Source organism: Melampsora larici-populina, assembly GCF_000204055.1.
Source record: "Melampsora larici-populina 98AG31 unplaced genomic scaffold MELLAscaffold_26, whole genome shotgun sequence".
Classification (NCBI taxonomy): domain Eukaryota; kingdom Fungi; phylum Basidiomycota; class Pucciniomycetes; order Pucciniales; family Melampsoraceae; genus Melampsora; species Melampsora laricis-populina.
In genome coordinates, this window is record NW_006768790.1 from 105,988 (window position 1) to 127,888 (window position 21,901).

At 42.4% G+C, this 21,901-nt stretch overlaps 1 protein-coding gene across 1 annotated transcript; it reads left to right on the plus strand.

The window, feature by feature from the left end:
* Positions 1-8,708: 8,708 nt before the first annotated feature.
* On the plus strand, positions 8,709-12,765 carry MELLADRAFT_88331 (family 31 glycoside hydrolase; the record flags this gene model as incomplete). Its single annotated transcript, XM_007411604.1, has 11 exons — positions 8,709-9,477; positions 9,540-10,255; positions 10,317-10,557; positions 10,618-10,628; positions 10,702-10,803; positions 10,873-11,071; positions 11,154-11,397; positions 11,464-11,605; positions 11,670-12,545; positions 12,632-12,656; positions 12,740-12,765. The coding sequence occupies 11 exons, from the start codon at positions 8,709-8,711 to the stop codon at positions 12,763-12,765; spliced, it is 3,351 nt and encodes a 1,116-aa protein (XP_007411666.1).
* Between the last annotated feature and the right edge of the window lie 9,136 nt (positions 12,766-21,901).

The following is a 21,901-nucleotide window of genomic DNA, read 5'->3' on the forward strand; positions in this document are numbered from 1 at the left end:
CTCTTTGACATTTTCTACTTGCCCTTTATTATTGTTTTCCCTGGTTATTGTTGTTTTCTCTTTCTTGCAATGGAATCGGTAGATTACATGATGATTGGATGCATTTTATATCACTCGCAAGTGAATAGATGTTATGTTGAGGGGACCAAAGACCACAAAGCAATTCAGTAGGGAATTGTATGGCAAAATCGGCAGTACAAGGTGATTGTGCGTGTGATGTTTTTTGTTTGGAGTTGGCAAATAAGAAAGAAACGTCGTTTACTTTGTGTTTTTGTGATGTGTATTTACAATAGTTCACTTTTAGACACAATCCGGAGAGAAGTGCAAAGGTGGGATATGAGCCAAAGATTTGAGATTTGGTAAACCTGCAATCGTTCAGGTTAACATTCGATCGTTTGGTTTACTATGAACTGGGATGCCTTGAGAACTTGAGATTTGAAAAGGCCTTTTGAAATTGAGTCGATGAGATAGAGCTCGGAAGTAATGAGAGTGGTGAATGTGGAATAAGTTGCGTGAACTTCGAAAAGATGAGTAATTTGATTCTTTATGTGACTCACAGGTGTCATGCAAGAAGGCTCGAAGCGCTGACCAGTGCTCAGCAATGGGGTGTTGAAGGTGCGGTCTTAGTTTGTTGTGTTGGATGCTCGGAGATGGTGATGTTGAAGGGTAATGAGGCCTTACTCTGCCTTACGCAAGAAATTGTAGTACTCAGAGCGCTCTGGGTATGAAAGTTCACTCAGCGCGCTCTGAAGAGACCTCAGAGCGCTCTGAAGAGACCTCAGAGCGCTCTGAGGTACTCTCAGAGCGTTTTTTTGCCCTGGACACCTTGCTGGTGGAGTTGTTATTTTTGAGGATGATGAAATGTTAATAAAGTTGAACTATGGCTATATATTGTCCAAATAATAGTTCTGTCATTGTTGAAAAGTGTTTAACTTGAGAGTTGAGGGGCAAGAAAAAGCGCTCCAGGGCCGCTGGAGAGCTCTGCTGCAAAGGTCCGGCTTGACTGTCGTCTATACAGTGCCATTTGCTAAGGGTATATGTGTCACTTTGCAGAGGCTACACAGGTGTTTCAGACAATTCCGATGTCTTTTCTCTGTTGCAACCTGTTCCTAATTTGACTATGGCATCTGTCCTTCCTCCCGCAACGACTGAAGAGCGTATCAAAATTCTGGAGCTAGGTGATGGAAATTTTCCTCTCTGGAATAAATGTCTTCACTTCGCTCTCCAAACTAGGGGTCTCCTCAAATTTCTTACCAAGGATGCACCTCCTTCCGACACGGACGGTTTGGCTCTTTACCAACGACAACAAGGTCGAGTCATGAAAATTATTGTCACTTCACTTAATGCTGCAAACGACTCTTTGATTCACCTGACCAATACACCTAAACTAGCCTATGAAAAGCTGGCTAAGGCGCACGGTAGTAGCGGTGGTGTCTTGGCTGCAGCCACAATTTGTGAAATTGCAACGGCTCGTCTGGAAGTTGGCCAATTGCTATCCAATTTCATCACTCACATTAGGACTCTTCATAATCAACTAGCTCAGTACACTTCTGAAGATAAGGAGATTGCTCTCTCTCCCAAACTTTTGGCCATTTTTCTGTGTAATGGTCTTGGAAAAGATTTTGATTACATTATGGCACCATTTTTTGCGGATCTCTCTGAGTTAACTGCCCAATATGTTATGGACCAACTTGTTCTCGAGACTGCAAAACAATCTTTGACTGGTCAAACTTCTTTGGTCTCAGCTTTTAACGCAAAAACTGCTTCCAGTGTTCCGCCTGCTGGAAATCGTCGAATTGGGTCTGGACCTAATGATTTATGCAATCTGCCTAAACATTGAGGTCTTCCTCACACCAACAGAAATTGTCACGCTCAGAATGGCCAACAACCTTGCCCTAAACCATCTTAGTCTGTCTCTGCAACAGCTGCCTCTGCTATGGCTAATTCTTTATCAGAAGCTGAAATGGTACAGCGTTATCTGAGTATTGAAGCAGCTCATCAAGCAAAGAAATCCGCGCCACCTCAACCTATCAATGCGCCTACTTATGCTGTGACGACTTCGAATCAATTTAACGCACTTGATCCTGTTGACGATTTCCCTGATGAGGGTTTTGCGGCTCAGGCTTATGCTACTTCTGACGAACCTATGGCCTATGATGTCATTCTTGCTGATAGTGCTGCGACAAGAAACATCTGCTGTAACAAGGACATGTTCTAACATCTTAAATCAATCTCGCCTGTCAAGATTACTGGTATCTTGGGTCATATCGGCTCTATCATCATACCGGGGTTTTCTGAAGACAATCATTTGCCTATGGATATTTTGATTCCTGATGTGTTATATGTTGCTACTATGGTGGTAAATTTGTTGTCACTCAGTCAACTATGCGCAAATGGTGCATCATTTTCAGGTTCTGGTACTAGCATTACTATAATTTGTATGGCGGGAAATGGCTATTTTGTATGTGAGAAGGCTTCCGATGAAAGGTTGTGGCAATGCAAGGTTTGCCTTCTATCATCAGTCTCTATTTTCGCCGCATCAGCTGAGAGATGGCATGATTGTCTAGGTCATCTCCACTACGATGCTATCAGGCGTTCAATTTCAGATGGTTCCATTAAACTTTCTTCTAATGTATCCTCTCATCGATCCCCGTGTATCACGTGTCAGAAGTCCAAGATGTCCCGTCTCCCGCGTCTTTCTCAATATCCTACTTCTTCTCATGTTTTACATCGTATCCACTCGGATGTTATCGGTCCATTTCCTTCATCACTAGGGGGGGCTAAACACTTAGTTTCTTTTATTGATGATTGTTCTCGATATGCTACTATTTATCCCATCAAACACAAGTCCAATGTTTTTGACTATTTTGTCCGTTTCAAATCTTGTGTAGAACTCTTATTTGGTTCTAAGATCAAATTTTCACATACTGATAGAGGTGGCAAATATTGATCTTCAAATTTTTTGTCTTTTCTACATCAACATGGCATAAGTTTGGAACAAGGACCTGCGGAGACACCGGAGCAAAATTCAATATCTGAAAGGTACAACAGGAGTTTGATCAAACGTGTTAGGTGCAATCTGCATCACGCATCAATACCTACAAATCTTTGGGCAGAAATCGCATTAGCTACTGCCTTTACTCTTAATCAGTCACCCCATTCCTTTTTAAGTTTTTGGTCCCCTTTATCTGTGTGGAATTCACATATTCCTGATTCAGGTATTCATGGGCCAGATCCCTTGTTTTTAAGGACACTAGGATGCTCTGCAATTTACTTGGCTCCACGGATCTCCGGAAAATTGGGCTTAAAAGGCAGAGAGGGTGTGTTAATAGGCTATGAAATGGGGGCCAAAGCTTATCGTATTTGGGACCTTGAATATAAAAAGGTCGTTGTTACTCGTTCAGTTATCTTTAACAAAGACATCTTTCCTTTTTCCTCTATCTCCGCTCAATCCAGCTCTCCATCATTTATCATCATAGAAGACTCTGGTATTGATATTCCAGATGTTGTTACAAGTACTTCTTCTGTATTACCGATTACTCCTAAGCATACACATGACTCTCAGACTTCTCCTCCTGGTTCCGGCCTGGTTCTTAAACCTTTGCTACTCTCTACTGTTTCTCCTACTTCATCCTCTCCATCAACTGCTCAAAGACCTTTTCCTGTCTCTGGAACACCCCTCGCAACCGTCATTGGAGCTTTGACCGGTCGGTCCATCTCCTCATCATCAGAAGGCAACGTGGATTGTCCTACCAGAACAAAAAGTAAGCCTCAAAGACTTGGAAATTTCATTGGTCATGTAGGCACAGATTCAAATGATGAACCTACCTATAAACAGGCAATGGAGGCACCCAATGCGGATGAATGGCAAAAAGCTATGAAGGTTGAATTTGAATCGTTAAAGCAACACAATGTTGGCAAGTTAGTTCCTCGACCTATTGGTGCACGAGTAATTGGTGGTATGTGGGTTTTGAAGAATAAAAGAGATGGAAATGGAAATATTTTGAAGTATAAGGCTTGTTGGGTATGTTTCGGAAATTGCCAAATTGAAGGAATTGATTATAATGACACTTATTCAGCTGTGGGCAAAACCAATACTTTTCGAATTCTTGTTTCTATTGCTGCTTACCTTAAGTGTTCCGTTGTTCAATTTGACATCATCACTGCCTTTCTGTATGGAATCATCAAGGAGCAAGTCTATATCCAACAGGTAAAGGGGTTTGTAGAACCGGGTTTGGAAGGAATGGTTGTGGAGCTATATAAGTCGCTGTATGGTACTCGTCAGGGAGCTAGGGATCTCAGTGACAATTTAAGAAGCAAGTTGTTGGTTTTTGGTTTCAAAACATCAAAAGCTGACAATTGTCTTTTCACTTATTGATGAGGTTCTCACTTCATCTACTTACACATGCATGTTGACAACGGGTTTTTATCTCCACTTCTGATTCATTGATTGAAGAATTCCGTCGCCACATGCTTAAGTCTTATGAATTAAAATGGAAGACTAAGCCTAACTTACATCTTGGCATGCGATTATCTTATCATAACAATGGAGCAATTTCAATTGATCAAACTCATTATCTTCAAGATCTTCTGGAGCGGTTCGGTTTGGACGACTTGAATTCTGTAAAGCTTCCTTTTCCAGTCGGTCTCAAATTAGTACATGGATCATCTGAGGATGTAGCCGCTGCTGCCTACTTGCCCTATCAGTCATTAATCGGATCTCTCAACTGGGCTGCTATTAGTACTCGTCCAGACATTGCTTATGCTGTCAGTCAGCTGTCCATATTTAATTCTTGTTATACTTTTGCTCATTGGAATGCCGCTAAACACCTTGCTCGTTACCTCAAGGGATCTCTGACTCAAGGGATTATGTTTTGGGGTAGTTTACCTGCTGATATTAAAGGGTATGGTGATGCCGACTACGCGAATGATCCTCTTGACCGCCGATCAGTTACAGGTTACTTATTCACCTTTGGAGTTTCAATTGTGTCTTGGAGGAGTCGTCGACAAAAATCAACGGCTTTGTCCACCACCGAGGCCAAATATATGGCTATTTCAGATTGTGCACGCCATGCGTTATGGTTCAAAGCTTTATTTTGAGACTTAAATTTACCTGTATTGGTGGTCTCAATCTCTTCTGTTGGTGATGCTATTCAACTGTTCAACGATGATCAAGGAACAGTTGTTCTATCCAAGGAACCTGTCATCAACAATTGCTCCAAGCACAACAATGTCCGTTATCACTTTATTCGAGATCATGTCTGCCTCAAAAATATAATTACTTCTCATGTGCCTACTAATTCTATGCCTGCTGATTTCCTTACTAAGCCGCTACCAATCAATGCGTTTCGCCGCTGTTGTGAACAGGTCTCCAGTGTAGGGTGTCCGAGTTAGGGGGGAATATTGGTTATTGGTTATGATGATTATATTTGAAATGTTGTCACGGTTATGTTTCTCTGATTCATTATTTGATTTCTTTATTCTGTCTCAGTTATTTCATATTATCATCATTACATATGTTATTTCATATCTAACTCTCTCTTCTGTTGTTTGTTTTCACTACTTATACCTGTGAAGTTTTGCACCAAGAGTTGAACATCATCTGTTTTGATTCTTTTACTCATCATAAGCCTATTGTATTGACAAGCTTATTATTACGTGCATTACTCACAGGTAATCTTGTTCTTTTTCATATTCACTTTATTTCTATCTTTCTCTCTTACTTGTGTTTGTTATGCAGTAGCTGTTGTGTTGTGTTGAAGAAATAAAGATCATCTGTTTCAAATCTTTTACTCATCATAAGCCTATTGTATTGACAAGCTTATTATTACGTGCATTACTCACAACAATCCACATGACAAGTTTCCAATTGATTGTGATTGTGATTTTCAGCATACGCCTTACCGGTCAACGGTCCTTAAACCTAACGGTCAATTATGTGCTCATTTCCCTGAGATTATAGCACATCATAGGAATGACACAGAAGGTGACTTTTTACATTCTTCTATACACAATCAACTTTTAAATCAACTCATAAACTTCCTTATGCTTTTACATTATTTTTTTACTCAATTATGATACAGCTTGTAAAAATCAACAACATTGACCAAAAAACCATAAGATGATCCTGGTAGATCAATTCAAGCTGAAGATTAGAATGTGAAGATTCAGAACATGTATTTGAATTTCATAATTAAGCTTTAAATCAAGAATTATCTGAACTTTTAGATTTAAGAATCCCATATTTAAATCCATGTTTTGAATTGATGGTAGGATCACAACAAGTTCAGATTGTGTTGCAAGAGATGAGAGAATTCTCAATTTGTGGAATGCTTTAAATTTGATCAGCATTTATATCATTTGATAGGGTGGGTTTTTTTCCTATAGGATTATGTATGAACATTGTATTCCAAAGTTATGTGGATTGTGTTGACGTATCTATTCTTTTTGTTGATTGAAAAAGATTATTTGAATATATTCCTCAAGTTAATGACTTTGAGGAGATCTAATTGTGGATTGTTGACCTCTTGAATAATGCAATCATTGGTAAAGTGTTGCTTGTGAGAGTCATTAAATGAAGATGTGTGTGTATGAAGGCCATTAGTATATATGTTTCAGTCCAAGTACACTTGGAGGTGGTGTTACCCATTGAGATAATAAGCCTCAGCTATACCTCCTGATATTCTAGAACACTGCATATCACCTTTTCAAAACCAATCCCATGGCAAACTCAGTTTCAAAAATAATCATACAAAATGCCTTGTAGCTTGTACCAATCAATCACTTTACCAGTCAGACTAAATCAAGTTTGATTACCAATCACTTCTCATACAAGGTTCAATCTCAACAAATCACATCCTATACTAAGGAATTCATATTGAGAAAAACCACAAGAAACATATTAATCAAATTGTATACAATAGGTCATGATCAATTATTATATATGCAATATCAGCCATGTAGTATGTTTCATGCCTGAGCTAACAACTTATCTATTGCAGAGGACATTGTATCAAACTTTTAGGAGCTTAGAACAGTTCTTGAAATATAGTTTATGATTGAATCTTGACCTAATGACACCCTTCTTAGATGTGATGTTAATTATTCCTGAAAGTCAGATAATAACTTGATATTCCACCTCTCACCCTACATCACCATTTCAAGATCCTTTATATCTTGCCGTGTGTGTAGTATCAAACTCAGACACACAATAGTTGATGATTTAAGCCTTATACCCTATGTTCAAGTGCCATTGAACATATCTTGATTTAAAAATAATTGATGATGTTTCAGAATTACAAATTATGCACATGGCTTGAGCATTTGTCCTGATACATACTCCAATGTTCTATTACAGCCCTAGATTTAAGGGCGGGCGAGCCCGCCTAAGGTCTATAGTACTGTAATCTCAGATGAATCGAGCTGAAATTAGAGCATCCACTATCGTCTCTGTAAATGGCCTCGGTACGGTAAATTTTACTGAAATTTACCGTACCGAGCCTCGAAATTCCCAATCGTGGTCAAAATACAGATCTGTACCAACAGAATCGGTGGAAAATCGGTAGGGGTCCAGCAAATATACTGGACCTCTACCGAATTGGTATGTGGAAAAGTACTGGACTTTACCGAGGCGCACATCACATCCCACTCCCAAAAGTCAAAGTTTGACTACACCTCTGCCTTTGATTCTACTCTTGATCCACCTACATACACCAAACTTGCCATTCATCCTGATTCCCAGCATACCTATCACACATTGTTACTGCTGACCACTGTCACCAAGTCTCCCTGTTCTCAAATCATCTGTTTTCAAATCAGGTTTTTTGAATCGTTTGCTTTCAAATCTTTTTTCTCATATTGCTCGTTTTCAAATCGTTTTTTGAATCGTTTGTTTCAAAACGTCTGTTAGATCAGTTGTTTCTGAATCAATGATTCTCCAAACTATTGTTTGTTCTCAAACTGAGATGTCAACTCATGAGCAACCCCAAAAAGTCCAACTTGATTGAGATTTGCAGTTTTTTTACGGAGAGCGCGATTGTGGGACAGGGTCCATTCTGTACGGTACGTACCGTACAGAATGGTATATACTGAAACGATAGTGGATTTCCACCTTTCTGTACCTAATTTTACTGTACTTTGAAATCGGTACTGTAAAATTTACTGAACTTTTACTGTAACGATAGTGGATGCTCTGATGTAATGCTTTACTGTGCATAACAGCCGGGGCATCCACTTTTACTTCTGTTATGAAAGTCATTATACAGAGCGCATAGGTGTGCCACCGCAGACTCTAGTAGAACATATGCATTGATTCTCAATCGAATTTCTGACGCAACGACTTGCTTTTCAGAGGTGTAAGTCAGCTTGAAGCTTAGCACGATCATTGCCCTCCTCATTTTCCTGTCCATCGAGATGTATTTATCGAGCCGCAGCCAGTTATAGCAATACTCTTGATGCGCTACAGCTCACTGCTCGGGCGAAGATTTGCATTTCAGGTGGGTAAGTCCCTTCCTCGTGACGAAAGCGAGTCGACTACGTTTACGCTCGATTGGGAACGTGCTTAGCCCTGTTAGAGCGATTGGCTACTGCTACTATGATGACAGCTATTTAAGATAACTGGATCATTATCATTCACTCCCGATAACTTGAGTACCTCGCATTCTTAACGAAGATAGCCTGCCACGAGTGGATAGATCTATTTCAACAGCATGATCACCCTTCCAAAGCATTTATCTCTCCTCATAGTCATTTACCTGTGCTCGATCATCCTGCCAGCCCTTTCAGTGAGGCGCGGTGACTATAAAACATGTGATCAAGCAAGCTTCTGTAAGCGGAACCGTGCCCGAGCCACTCGAGCTCAATCTGCCGAATTTTCTCCTTCATGGCGATCACCCTATAGGATCGCAGAGCCACCAGTTTGGATGGCTGAAGAACGGACCCTGCGTGCTCTCTTGACCAATGAACTATATCCTCATATTAGTTTTGCACTCAATGCCAGCTTTGTGAGCGACAGCGAAGGCACGATGAGGATCAAAGTCGATCAAGTTGGGGGTTTACGTCAACGATACAACGAAGCTGATCGTTGGACTTTACTTCGACAACCTTCCCTGACGAATCAAGATGACTTGAAAATAAATATCGAAACCGAACAAACAGTGGTAGACTGGGGTCAGAGTTTAGAACACGATCATCTCTACCGGTTCTTGTTAAGCTACCACCCGCTTCTCGTCACGCTCTATAAAGATGGTGTACCTCACATTGTGCTCAATGAACGAGGGCTGTTCAACATGGAGCACTTTCGTGAGAAGTCAGCGGGTCAAGATCCTGCCGCACTTCAGGACGGCTTGAATATCCACGAATCCAGCGATGGTAAAGTTGCTCCTCCCATCGACCTCATTCATCCCGGTTTCAAAGATGTGGATGAAGAGGGGATGTGGGACGAGAACTTCGGAGGGCGGACTGACAGCAAACCCAAAGGTTAGTAAGGTCCAAGGCCTATACATCAACCCAGCTAACGTGGTCAGTTTAAATTACTATAGGCCCGGAATCCCTCAGTCTGGATATAACTTTCCCTGGCTATCAACATGTTTATGGTATTCCAGAACATGCTTCCCCACTCTCTCTGAAAACTACGCGCGGAACCGATTCGGCAAACAAGGAGGCCTACACCGATCCATATCGTCTGTGGAACTTGGACGTTTCCGAATACGAAGCCGATTCTGAAATGGCTCTCTATGGCGCGATCCCTTTCATGAAAGCTCACCGAGCTGGATCGACTGTTGCAGTTTTTTGGCTCAATGCGGCTGAAACCTGGATTGACATCGAAAAAAAACCGACAAAACCTGAAGTTATGAGAACATGGAAGCAAGGCGAAGCTCAGAAGAAAGCTGGTGTCGATCAAGGTCCCAATGCTATCACCACCACCACACATTGGATGAGCGAAAGTGGGATTCTGGACCTCTTTTTTTTCTTGGGTCCCAGCTCGAAAGATATCTTTTCTTCGTTTGGTTCACTGGTCGGCACTACCCTCATGCCACCTTACTTTTCGATTGCCCACCACCAATGTCGATGGAACTACTTCCGTCAAGAAGATTTATTGGATGTGGTGAGAAACTTTGATAAGCACGACATCCCCTTAGATGTCATCTGGCTCGATATCGAATACGCCGAGGGACACAAGTACTTTGTTTGGGACAAGAAAGCGTTCCCGGACCCTATGAAGATGATCGCAAATCTAGAAGCAACTGGTCGCAAGGTTAGCTGGACTTCAACCAACACTATTATATCCAAACTGCTGACGGTGGGTGTATGTTGAGCAGCTCGTTACAATCGTTGACCCGCATGTCAAACGTTCTTCGGACTACTACGTCTACAAGGAAGCTGTTGAGCTCGATATTCTTGTAAAGCTTCCAAATGGATCCGAATATGAAGGGCGGTGTTGGCCCGGATCGTCCAGTTGGACTGATTACCTCAACCCCAAGGCATGGGACTGGTGGGCTGGTTTATTCAAATTTGATAAGTACAGAGAGAGTACTATTAATGTCCATAACTGGCTAGGTATGTTCAATCCCTCATCTCCAGATTTTCAGGAGAACTGATGCATTTTTTTCTCATCAGACATGAATGAGGTTTGTACTTCATTGGCTTCCATTCTTGACATTGGAAATCTGGAACTCACATTTGCTTTAATTGGATAAAAAGCCGTCTGTCTTCAACTCCTCCGAAATCACATTACCTCGTGACAACATTCATTTTGGTGGATGGGAACATCGCGACGTACATAACTTGAATGGGATGTTGACTGTACGTGTCTACTGCTATGGTCATTTGCGTTGGCAGATAATCTCATATAGATCTTCCGTCTTCACTTAGCACAATCAATCTCACCGCGGATTGCAAGAACGGACGTCGCCGCCAATGCGTGGCTTTGTCTTGTCGCGGTCCTATTTTGCTGGTAGTCAGCGTTACGGGGCAACTTGGCAAGGTGACAACATGGGTACCTGGGATCACCTTAGAGTATCTATCCGGATTGTACTTAGCAACGCCATCTCCGGGATGACTTTTAATGGAGGTATGTCTGTGTATATACCTGATCCTACCAGTTGTGGCAGTGCCGCACAAAGGGGATTACTGATTGTTGCTCCCTGATCCAGCTGATGTTGGGGGATTTTTTGGCAATCCCTCAAATGAGATGCTGGTCAGATGGTATCAAACAGGGGCTTTCTTCCCATTTTTCAGGGCGCACGCTCACATTGACACAAAACGAAGGGAGCCGTATCTTTTTGATGAGCCATTCCGTGGTTACATGGTGGATATGATTAAACTTAGATATACACTCTTGCCAGTGTGGTACACGGCGTTCTTTGAGAACACTTTCACAGGGGTTCCAATGACTGTGTTAGTGCTTCCAACATCAAATTTTGTGGATCCATATAACCCTTTGGCTAATTTCTGGACTTTCAGCCCACAATATGTGATGTTCCCAGATGATGAAGGTGGATTTGCAATTGATGATCAGTTCTATCTTGGCTCTTCCGGATTACTTGTGAAGCCCCTTACGATAGAAGGCCAGACCAAAACGGATGTTTATCTTGCGGATGCTCAGGTGAAGTGATATTTGCTTGATAAAATCTCAAGCTTCCTTACCCTGATCTCACTCAACCTTTCAGCCGTATTATAATTATTTTACATACGACCTCTTTCTATCAAGCTCATCTCACAGCAAGAGAATCAAATTTCCGGCTCCGCTTGATACCTTGCCGCTCTTTTTGCGTGGTGGTCATATTTTGACCAGACGTGATTTGATCCGAAGGGCAGCGCCAATGATGAAAAAAGATCCTATCACATTAATCATTGCACTTGATAAAGATGGAAGTGCCCGTGGGACACTCTACCTGGATGATGGCGAGAGTCTCAATCATGAGCAAGGTCAATTCATTTATCGCTCTTTTGAACTTCAGAAAATCAATTCAAAGACTTTCAAATTGTCTTCTGGTGATGCGGTTGATATGGCTGCTTGCAATGCTCATCCTGGCTTGGCCAGAGCCTTGACAGCTTTCAGTCCCAACAATGACTGGTCCAAAAATAATAGCGACATACTCATTCAGAAAGTGATCATTTTGGGTTTACCAGCAAGGCCTACATGTGTCAAAGCTGAAGGTTCTGTCAAAGGCCTTTTTTTTGAATACTCTCCAGGTCTAAGCTCTTCCACAAATTCGGCCAAAGTAACTGGATTAGGCAAACGTGCAAGTGTATTAACAATCTTCAATGCTGCTGTTCCGGCCAATGGGGACTGGTCCATCATGGTTGACTCTCTAGGAACCATGGATTGTGTGCCATCAAAGATATTCCTGAGTGTTGATCCAATGATATCTCTTCAGTCCTCAGAGTGTCCAAAAGGATACTTTCAATGTAGAAATCAAGGACATACCCCCGCTTGTGTTCGTATTTCAAGAGTCAATGATGGAATTTGTGAACCTGAATGCTGTGATGGATCGGATGAAGCCAATAATTCTGAAGTCCACTGCCCCAACCGCTGTGCTGCTGTAAGTTCTGAGTACACAAATCAATTTGATGATACTCGTCCAATATTGATCCACATGAATGATTCTCCTGTCTTTCTTGTTCCTAGGTGCGTCACAATTCAAATCAAAGAGGTATCTGATTTCTTTTTCTCACCCCCTAAAATTGCACGCAATTTCTACTGATTGAAGTCGTGTTGCTCCCATACCTTGATTAGATGCAGTGGTGAAAGGTGAAGACTAAGATAAGCAGGTTTTTCTTTCTCCACCTGAGCCTTGGCTCATGCTGATGAGCTCCAGTCTTGGCCTTTTTTATGTGTGTAAAGATCTGTGCCATGGATATCAGACAACCAGGAGAGAATCATAGAATATGTGAAGCCCCCTTTTAAACACCTTGGCACTTTCTATCTTCTGGTCCATGTGATACCTAGATTTCATAATACTCTATGTTATCAATTTCTTTCTTGTCTTACACCCATCAGTGTTCTGTTCTCATCATCTTTATACTTTTCAAATGTATCTCTTTTCTTGACTTTGGATAGATCCTCACCAGATATGTTCTCTTGTTTTACCAACCCTCCCATCAAGTCCATGCATATTCTGAGTTGAATCTGACAGCACTCAATGGCTTTGACATCATTGAGTAATACCATTTCCTTGATTGGATCAAGCACCTTGTGGAGGGTGGTGTAGGTTTGTTTTGTCTAGAAGGATCAAAGGCAATATAGGTACCTCAAACATAGAAATCAACCCACATGTTTGCAATCAAGAATTCAGAATTGGAAATTGAGTTTTTCAAACAGTTTGATTGAACAGTCTTCCCACTTTTGTGCACACCAACTCTTGCTGGTTTGAGTTTCTCAAAGATTTTTTCCATCTTGTCTAGATGTAAGGACATCAAATATCATGGTGGGCTTCAACATGGAGAACTGTGGGACCCAGTGCAAAGGCTTCCACACAAAGCTTTCATTATATCTTCATGACTATGGCTGCCACAACATGAATATTTTTGATGATTTCCTGAATTTGCAAATAATCCAGTTGTGTCAAAGGAAGCTGTGAGCTGGATTGATTGGATTTCATTTCCTCCCCAAGACTTGCACAAAAAGTGCAACTTTGATTTTTCCATGGGGGGCTCACAATATAGGAACATACACTATATGTCTCCCAATGCTGTCATCTGGGACTTTTGCCTGTTATAATAGATGTAGACCTTATTCATCTTGCCTACATATACAAATTTAACATTTGTATAATAGGGAGAAGTTTATATACATGAAAGGATAAATTTTGAAGAATTGTTTGGAATTTGTGGTTGGATAAATCCTTGGTAGGAACTACATAAAGTTTAAGGCAATTGGAAGGGTTCAAAGGGTCATTCATATCAGCTTAGATTTCATTACACAGATAAGTGCACAGGTCATGCAAGAAGCTCAAACATTGGATGCTGAAATAGTGGTTAAGTAATTAATTAAAAATTGGCAGCTTCTCTGCTTGCAGGAGTCTTTGGGGTCAATAAGCTCTGGGCATGATGCAGTGATTGCTCACATTACCTTGTACAGACTGGTAGTGGAACCAAGAAAACCCGTATTGGCCTCTTATATGCTACAACTGAACAGTAGCAATCTTAAATCAGGTATTTACATGATTTCACTCTGGACTTGCACAATACTTGCCATGGATCTGGTAGTTTAATATGAACTACATACCCTACAGTGGTTATCACCAAAGGCCAACTACCCCGCGCCTGCAGTGTGAAATTTCAACTTTGAGGCAAATTATGTAACCCTTAGTAATTACACATTGCCCATTTTTCTGAATGTAATGGACTCAGGGGACCTATCTTAATCTAATTCTATGAGGACAGAGCTGTGTGAGCTAAAAAAAAATTTTTGGGATATGTAAATATGCTTATACAGGTATAGTAGGACCCTGGTATGCTCTTATGAGGGGTACTGATGTAAAAAGATGACTTTTGAGCTCCCATGGAGATAAGCCCCTTGCTTTACCCATACTCTCAGACAAGTTTAATCTTTCACATCAGCTGTATCGTACCTTTAAGCCGCTCTGGAATGGGCAGAAACCGGCAAAATCTAAGACACTAGTGCATAATCCCATGAAGCGTAATTACGCGGGACCTCGAAAGTAGGGCTGTGACCCGGTCCCGGCCCTGCCCGGCCGAAGGTGCCCGGCGATATTTTCAACGCTGGCGGTCCCGGCCTCGGGGCTCTGAAACCTAATCAGAATAGGGTGCAAAGCCCTGCGGGCGCCCCGGGCGCCCGGCCCGGCCGACTGCCCGATCCTGTTTTCGCCAAAAATAATATAAAAATTTCCCCTTTCCAAGGGTTTTTTACTCGTAAATCTGGGCCCGGCCCTGCCTGGACACCCAAGGCCTGAGATTCGGGCAGGCCCTGGTCGGCCCTGAGAAGTTTCCAGGGGACCTCGGGTCTACCCAGGGTCGGACTTGGCCCCGGGGCCGGCCACGAACTCTCAGGGCCGGGTCACAGCCCTACTCGAAAGTCATCTTTTACATCAGTACCCTTATAGGGAGCATACCGGGGTCCTGGTATAGTTCATGGGTTTTGATCTCCCAAACCATGGCTTTATACCCTCACTTTGCTCAGCCTGGCTCAGCAGTCAGCCACGCAACACATCGTCCCACACGCCAGCTTCCCGAGGAATGGTACGATGAGATTTGTACTTCTTTACAACCTTCTCAGCCTCAATACCTGAGTATCCTTGTCTACAAACATGAAATACATAGATGAGTTTTCAGAAGAACTTATAGATGAAGCTTGTATCGCTTACTGATCAGCGGAACGTTGGCAATCAATCTTGCGAAATTATTGTCGGATGTTTGTTAGTGAGCAGCTTTTTCGATCCTTTGCTTTGGCAAAGGTCTTGCAATTCATGCTCTCGTCGCGGAAGCCTGTTGAATGGAACATCGAGTTAATCAGTTAACGTAGAGGAGACCAACAGGATAATGTAGATACAACATGTGTAGACTTACGATGCTTGATGAATGACCAGAACAATTCAATTGGATTTAGTTCACAATGGAACTTCGGGAGAAACAGGCATATGTGACCAGCCTCTTCAATGATCATTTGTAAAAGTGGTTTTTCGTTGGCGAAGTCGGACTGAAGGCTGAGGATCTTTGAAGCACAGCAGTAATCTGTAATCTGGGTTCCAGATGGAGCTGGTTGGTCGGTTCTGAGCTCTTTGGGTAAGCATTGATCCTCGGTTAAAAAGTAACCATTTGCTTCGGCCTCTTGCATGAGACAAACTGCTCGCTTCTGAGCATCTTGCTTCAATCCTGATTGTTTGAAAGCTGAACATTTCCCAAGAAGAGCAGTCTCTCCAAAGGATTTGATATTTTCTTCGTAACATTGCCATAGCCCACGCTCTTCAAGGATAGCTCGCATACCTTTGGCTTTACCAGCGAGAACTGGATTAGGGTGGTCGGATGGAAACACCATTTGCTGAGGAAGGCCTCGTAGATGTTCAGGTATATTGGGATCATCAGAAGGGATAATTGTATCTTGTAATTGACCTTGTTTTCCACCTGGGTTGAGGGTCATGTTTTGAACTCGTAAAGCCTCCGGTCCATGGGCTTCATGAGCTGATGAACAGTCGAAAACAAAAACAGCCTGACACCGAGGGTGAAAGCGTTCAAAGATGGGAATTGCTCGTTCCTTGATTTGTTTACAGAGCTGCACCATGTCCCACCGTGGGTCACCTTTAGACCCGGGGAAAATTACAACAGTGGCGTCAGTTGTCTCTTGAAGTATAGCTGCTTCGATTGGGTTGATCTCCAGACGACCATGACTTTCAAGAATGAAGTCTGATATATGTATAAGTCGGCCGTTGCTCTTGGTTCAAAGCTCTGTGACACTAGGGGGCAGCCACGCTTTTTGATGTTGCTCATTGGCATGCACAGTAGATTTGTCGTGGTACACAAATACCGTCTCTCAATTGTTGCCCAGAACTTCAGGATCAGGCGGAATTGAAGTCTTCAGTTGATCTCCAACAAAGGTAGCCGACCTTTTACGGAGATCTTCTACTACATTACAAAACTTTCTCCAAGACTCGACTACATCTGGTCGCTCATGTCCATCAAAGTAGATGGACTTTTGGTAACTTTGGGGTTGGAGACCAAGTTTGTACAACCATTGGTAAGACGTTGCCGGTGCGATCTTTCCACTGAAGCCGAAGTGAGGTAAGACATATTTGTTTACATGATCACGGAAGATTCGAGGTGTGACCTGAATACAAACCAGACATTATTAGACATGTGACTTTTATTGATCAAGAAGCAGAGAAATAAGAGAGAGAGAAACAAACCTGTCCTGGTTTTTGTTCCACTATCCACTGGTAAAGAGCTTTAAACATTTGTTTTTTATCAAGCATTGAGGGATGGGCAGTGTTGAGCCCAGTATTTGATAATAATAATGATTTAGATTTCACAATGTGCTTAGCTTGGGCACGTATCCAACAAGCACGACTAACTCCGCTGCTGAAGCTCGGATTCTTTTTTGAAGTTGGTAATTGCCGAACGGATGATTTGGCAGCAAATTGTGAAGCAGTGATTTTGGGTGTCTTTCTCTTCTCCAAGGCAAATTCATATTGGAGTGCATTGAAATCTTGGAATTCATCAATCTCAAGAGCTGGGTACTGATAACGTGGGTTATTCTTTTGGTTAATCTGGCATTCCTCTGCTACATAATTTATTGCATCATCTGGCTCTTTAAACTGTTCATCTAAATAACCTTTCAAATCTTTTCCACCAGTTTTTTTTGATGATGATCGGTAAGCATCAACAGAACTTTCAATGAATCTTTTGTAATCGATTGTATCTTGATCTTTTTCAATATTCTTTTCTGCTGGTTCAGTTGTATCATGAAGATTTATCGCAGGTGTGCTTGGCTTGGGAACATTGGGCATCTCGGTGGTGGGTGTGCTTGTTGACTTGGCAGTCTGAATCCACCTTTCCATGCAGGAATTGTTCTTTCCTAGTGCTTTGATTTTATTTGATTTGTAATTACTACGAGTGGCCTTGGGAAGAGGTCGGGGGACAAGTTTTTTGCTGCTTGGGTTCTTCATGTTGGAGATTGGCTTCTTGTAGCCGTTCAGGATTCAACCTTAAGAATGCTTACGCTTTCAAGCCAAAGATTCAGATGCACGCTGTCGACAAAAGGCTGGCCAGAGCAGCTCACTGAGATCTTCTTTGCATGCCTCTTCATCTCAAGAGTCAGCAATGTTATAATCGAGGCATTGCATCACTTCACAGATTTGATTTCGAGTGTCAATTTCAGTGTTGGTGTCGGTGTCGCTGACTGGATCCTGGCAACCGTCTGATGTGGCCACAGAGTCATTTTCATTGTCCAAATCTGTGGTGTCACAGCGAGTTCTTTCAGTAAGGCGGCGCTGTTGTTGGGCTTTTTGAGCTTTGCTGAAAGCCATGGGAAGGGTATTGAGGTGGATCTCAAATCAAAGATCAAGAAGGTTAAGCTTCTTTTCCCCAACCAAAGCACAAACAAGGTGCATTCAAAAGCCCAGCATGAGATACATCATGTTCACTGACAATATGTGACGTGTGAGATTCAATCAAATTCTCAGATGGTTGCATTCAAAAAGCACAGCATGAGATAGCTCACGTTTACCACACCATCAAGACACACTTGTGAACAAAAATGTACAAAAAACAGCAGGGACTCAAACCCAGAGGCCACAACCATAGTCACTAACTTATACCACTCACTACATGCAAGGTGGTGACGCCATCGACCGCCCGCTTTTGCAAGACCCCCCCCCCTTGGGTTTTGTGCGGCGTCACCGCGACCCCGCATCCACGGGGTCAGCACTTTGCATGTAGTGACTAAGCCACAGAAGCATGAAAAGTGCCCTGGCAACGCAGGTGATGATTAGCCAAAATTTCGAAACCCCCTACGGGGGGTAGTTGAGCTTTGATGATAACCACTGTATTTTGGCTCAACCAATCTTCAATGTGTATTAGTTGTTTTCATGACCAAATCAACATGTCATATGAGTGTAAGGTATTACATGGGTTGTACATAAATCATGGCTGAAGACAGGTCTGGATCATTAATTGTCATTGGCCCTAGCTCCACAAAGATCTTTGGCCGGAGGTAGGTGAGTATCATTCCCTTTTTTTCATCTTTTCTCTTTTGTTATGTCCTTTTCACCATTTTTTATCAGTAGAGCGTAGGAACCAATTCACCAAAATCTTTGTCTGGAACTAGATTTTTGCTGGGAAACTTTAATTGGGTTTTAGTTCAGATTTGGAGCTGCTGCTCCTGAGCCTTGGAATCAGTGAAGACCCCTCATTGGAGTCTTACACTTTTTTAAACCACCATACATTTCAAAACTCAAATTATCAACTGGCCTTCAAACACCTTGAAAATTGATGATGATCTGACATCTGTGAGAAAATCAATAATTGACAAGTCATCAACTTTTTTTGAGGGGGTTTGTGTTACCTTCGAATATCACCAACAACCCAGAATCCTGCCTAGGCCAACAAAGACAGCTTATACAACACCAACTAGCCATTGAGACATTGCCAGCAGCACCATCCCCTCCCAGATTTAACTAAAGGCCAGAGGCTCCCCGTGACACACTGGACAGCAACTTCACCATACAAGCCACCATTAAACCAAGACCAATAGCCACATTGAAACCTGCCAATTTTCCTGAACCCTTTGAACCAGCAATTCTCCAAACACTAGAATTGTGGGATACAAAGTAGAATCTGGGCATGTGCCCGGCTTTGTGCCCGGAATTATTTTGGCAGTAAATTTCAATTTTCTGGGCAAAAGTCCGGGCCCAGAATCCGAATTTACTGCCAAAAAAAATCTGGGCACAAAGCCGGGCACGTGCCCGGCTTCTACTTTGTATCCCGTAAATAGTACAAGAATTATTCAACACAAGAATTTCATACCCAACCCTTAGACAGGGTGGTTTCATATTTAATCCACAAGCTGTGATGGAGAGCTTTCCAAATTATCAAGGCAAGGGCCGTGAAGGTCAGGACAACTCAGATAAAAAAGTCTTCAAGCGGAAATCTTGGCGCTTAGATCAGATAAAGACTGAATCCAGGATTTGGAAGCTTCTATGTCTTGCATGATGTTCTCGCGGCAGCTTCGGGTAGCGCAGGTTCAAGCATGGCAACACAGTCAGTAAACTGGTTCTTGAGATTTCAAAGCCCAGGCACCCCAACTCCTGTAGGAACTAAAGCCATATCCACTACTGCCAAACCCCAATGCAAGTTGGCCACACAGAAGCCGCTCCATTGACTTCAATTGTCAAGGAACCGACCAACATGGACAACAAATGTACCAGGTATGAATCCAAGTACAACTTGCCCCGGTCATCTTACACAGAAACTCCTTGGATTCACACAGGAGCAGAGGCAGTTGCCAACACACCTCACCAAGTCTGCTTTGATCATGCCAAAGCTGTACCAACACATCATTGCCAATACGCTGCATTGACGCAAAGATTGAGTAGTCCAAGCTTGTGACATCAAGCTATCAGACATGCCTAAATTCACTGGGCCAGTCAAAGATTCTGCGCCTCTCTTCAACTGACAACGGCTTATAGAACAATTTTTCAAATTGAAGCAATTACACATTGAGAAAGAACAGTTCATCATCCTTGGGACTATTGCAGTGGAACCTTGAGTGGGAAACTGGCTGAGAGGGATGGAAATTAAACTGGTACACTTAGAGCGCGTTCACTTAGCCCGGTTTTCTAGAAATCGGTTTCTAAGGGACCACTTTTGTACATGTACGAAAGTCTTTTTATAGTAGAATGCCATATTTCCGCATTTCAAATGAAGGACATCAAAAGTCGTTTGAAAAGTGTTCGCTTTGTTGACCATCTAAGGTCAACAAATCACAGAATGTGATCGGTGATGGTACAAACAACCATCACCAATCATGTCCGATTCTGATTCCTCCAATTCTAACTCGACGGCATCCTCAACCTCGTTTAGAAGGAGCAAACTGCTCAAACGGGTGATTCAAGCCGGCAAGGATTATCTAGAGACCGTGCAAAACACTGCAAAGATCCCCTGTTGCACGTCGAAACTTTGTGGAAATGAATATACGAAAGAGATATTAAACGGCTCTGACGTACGGTTTCGAGAGCTCTGTCGCATGGATAAGCTTGCCTTCAAGGGATTGATCAGAGCCCTTGAAGGCAAGCTCGTTGTCCACCGCAACAGGAGTGTCACGGTGGAAGAGTGAGTGATGATATTCTTATATATTGTTGGCAACTCAGGATCTAATCGAGTGGCTGGTGAACGGTTCCAACGCTCTGGAGCTATGATCAGCAGATACTTCAATGAAGTTTGTGATGCCATTGCATCACTCGAATCCATCTATATAGTTCAGCCACTCGCCAACGAGCTCTGTCCCAAGGAAATCAGGACAAATCCACGCATGACTCCTTACTTCGATAAGTGCGTGGGTGCTATTGATGGCACCCACATACCATGCATTGTTCCGGCCGATCGTCAATCTGCTCATCAAAATCGAAAAGGCGATCTCAGCCAAAACGTTTTAGCAGGCTGCTCGTTTAATATGCTGTTTAACGTTTGTCTACGCTGGTTTGGAAGGCTCATATGCCGATGCTCGAGTGCTGCATCAAGCACTCGAACAAGAACGCTTTGTTGTTCCAGAAGGTGACAAAGTTTTATTACACTGATGATTACTATTGCTCATACCTATTAATCTTTGGTTGATGTAGGCCACTTCTACGTAGCAGACGCTGGGATACGCGAACGTTCCAGGATTCTAAAACCGTATCGATCCGTCCGATACCATCTCAGGAGTGGAAACAATGTAATCTTGCACCACAGACGGCCAAGGAACTCTACAATCACCGTCATTCAGCGCTCCGAATCATTATTGAACGTATATTTGGCGTTAATAAGATGTGATTTCCTATATTAGCCTCAATGCCATCATTCCCTTATAAAACTCAAGTTAAGATCGTCATTGCATGTTGTGTATTACATAATATCATTCGGATTGAATCCGGAGAAGACGAATTCTACGAAGAATATGCATTAAAAGAGAGATTGGAAACTCGAATGGCTGCTGATTACGACAACCCCAATTGGGCTGCACCCACCCCTGCACAGCGTACTCAAGCAAATGATATGCGAGATCGTCTTGCAGGACAAATGTTTGATGACTACTTACATGCTGCTGCTGCTCGCCGACGTGTTTGAATATCATCTCTTAAATACTCAACTTAGCAGTTATCTTATTAACAAATCTTTATCTTAAATACTCAAATCGGCAGTTATCTGATTAATACTCAAATCTTATGAATCTCATCATTAATGTTTT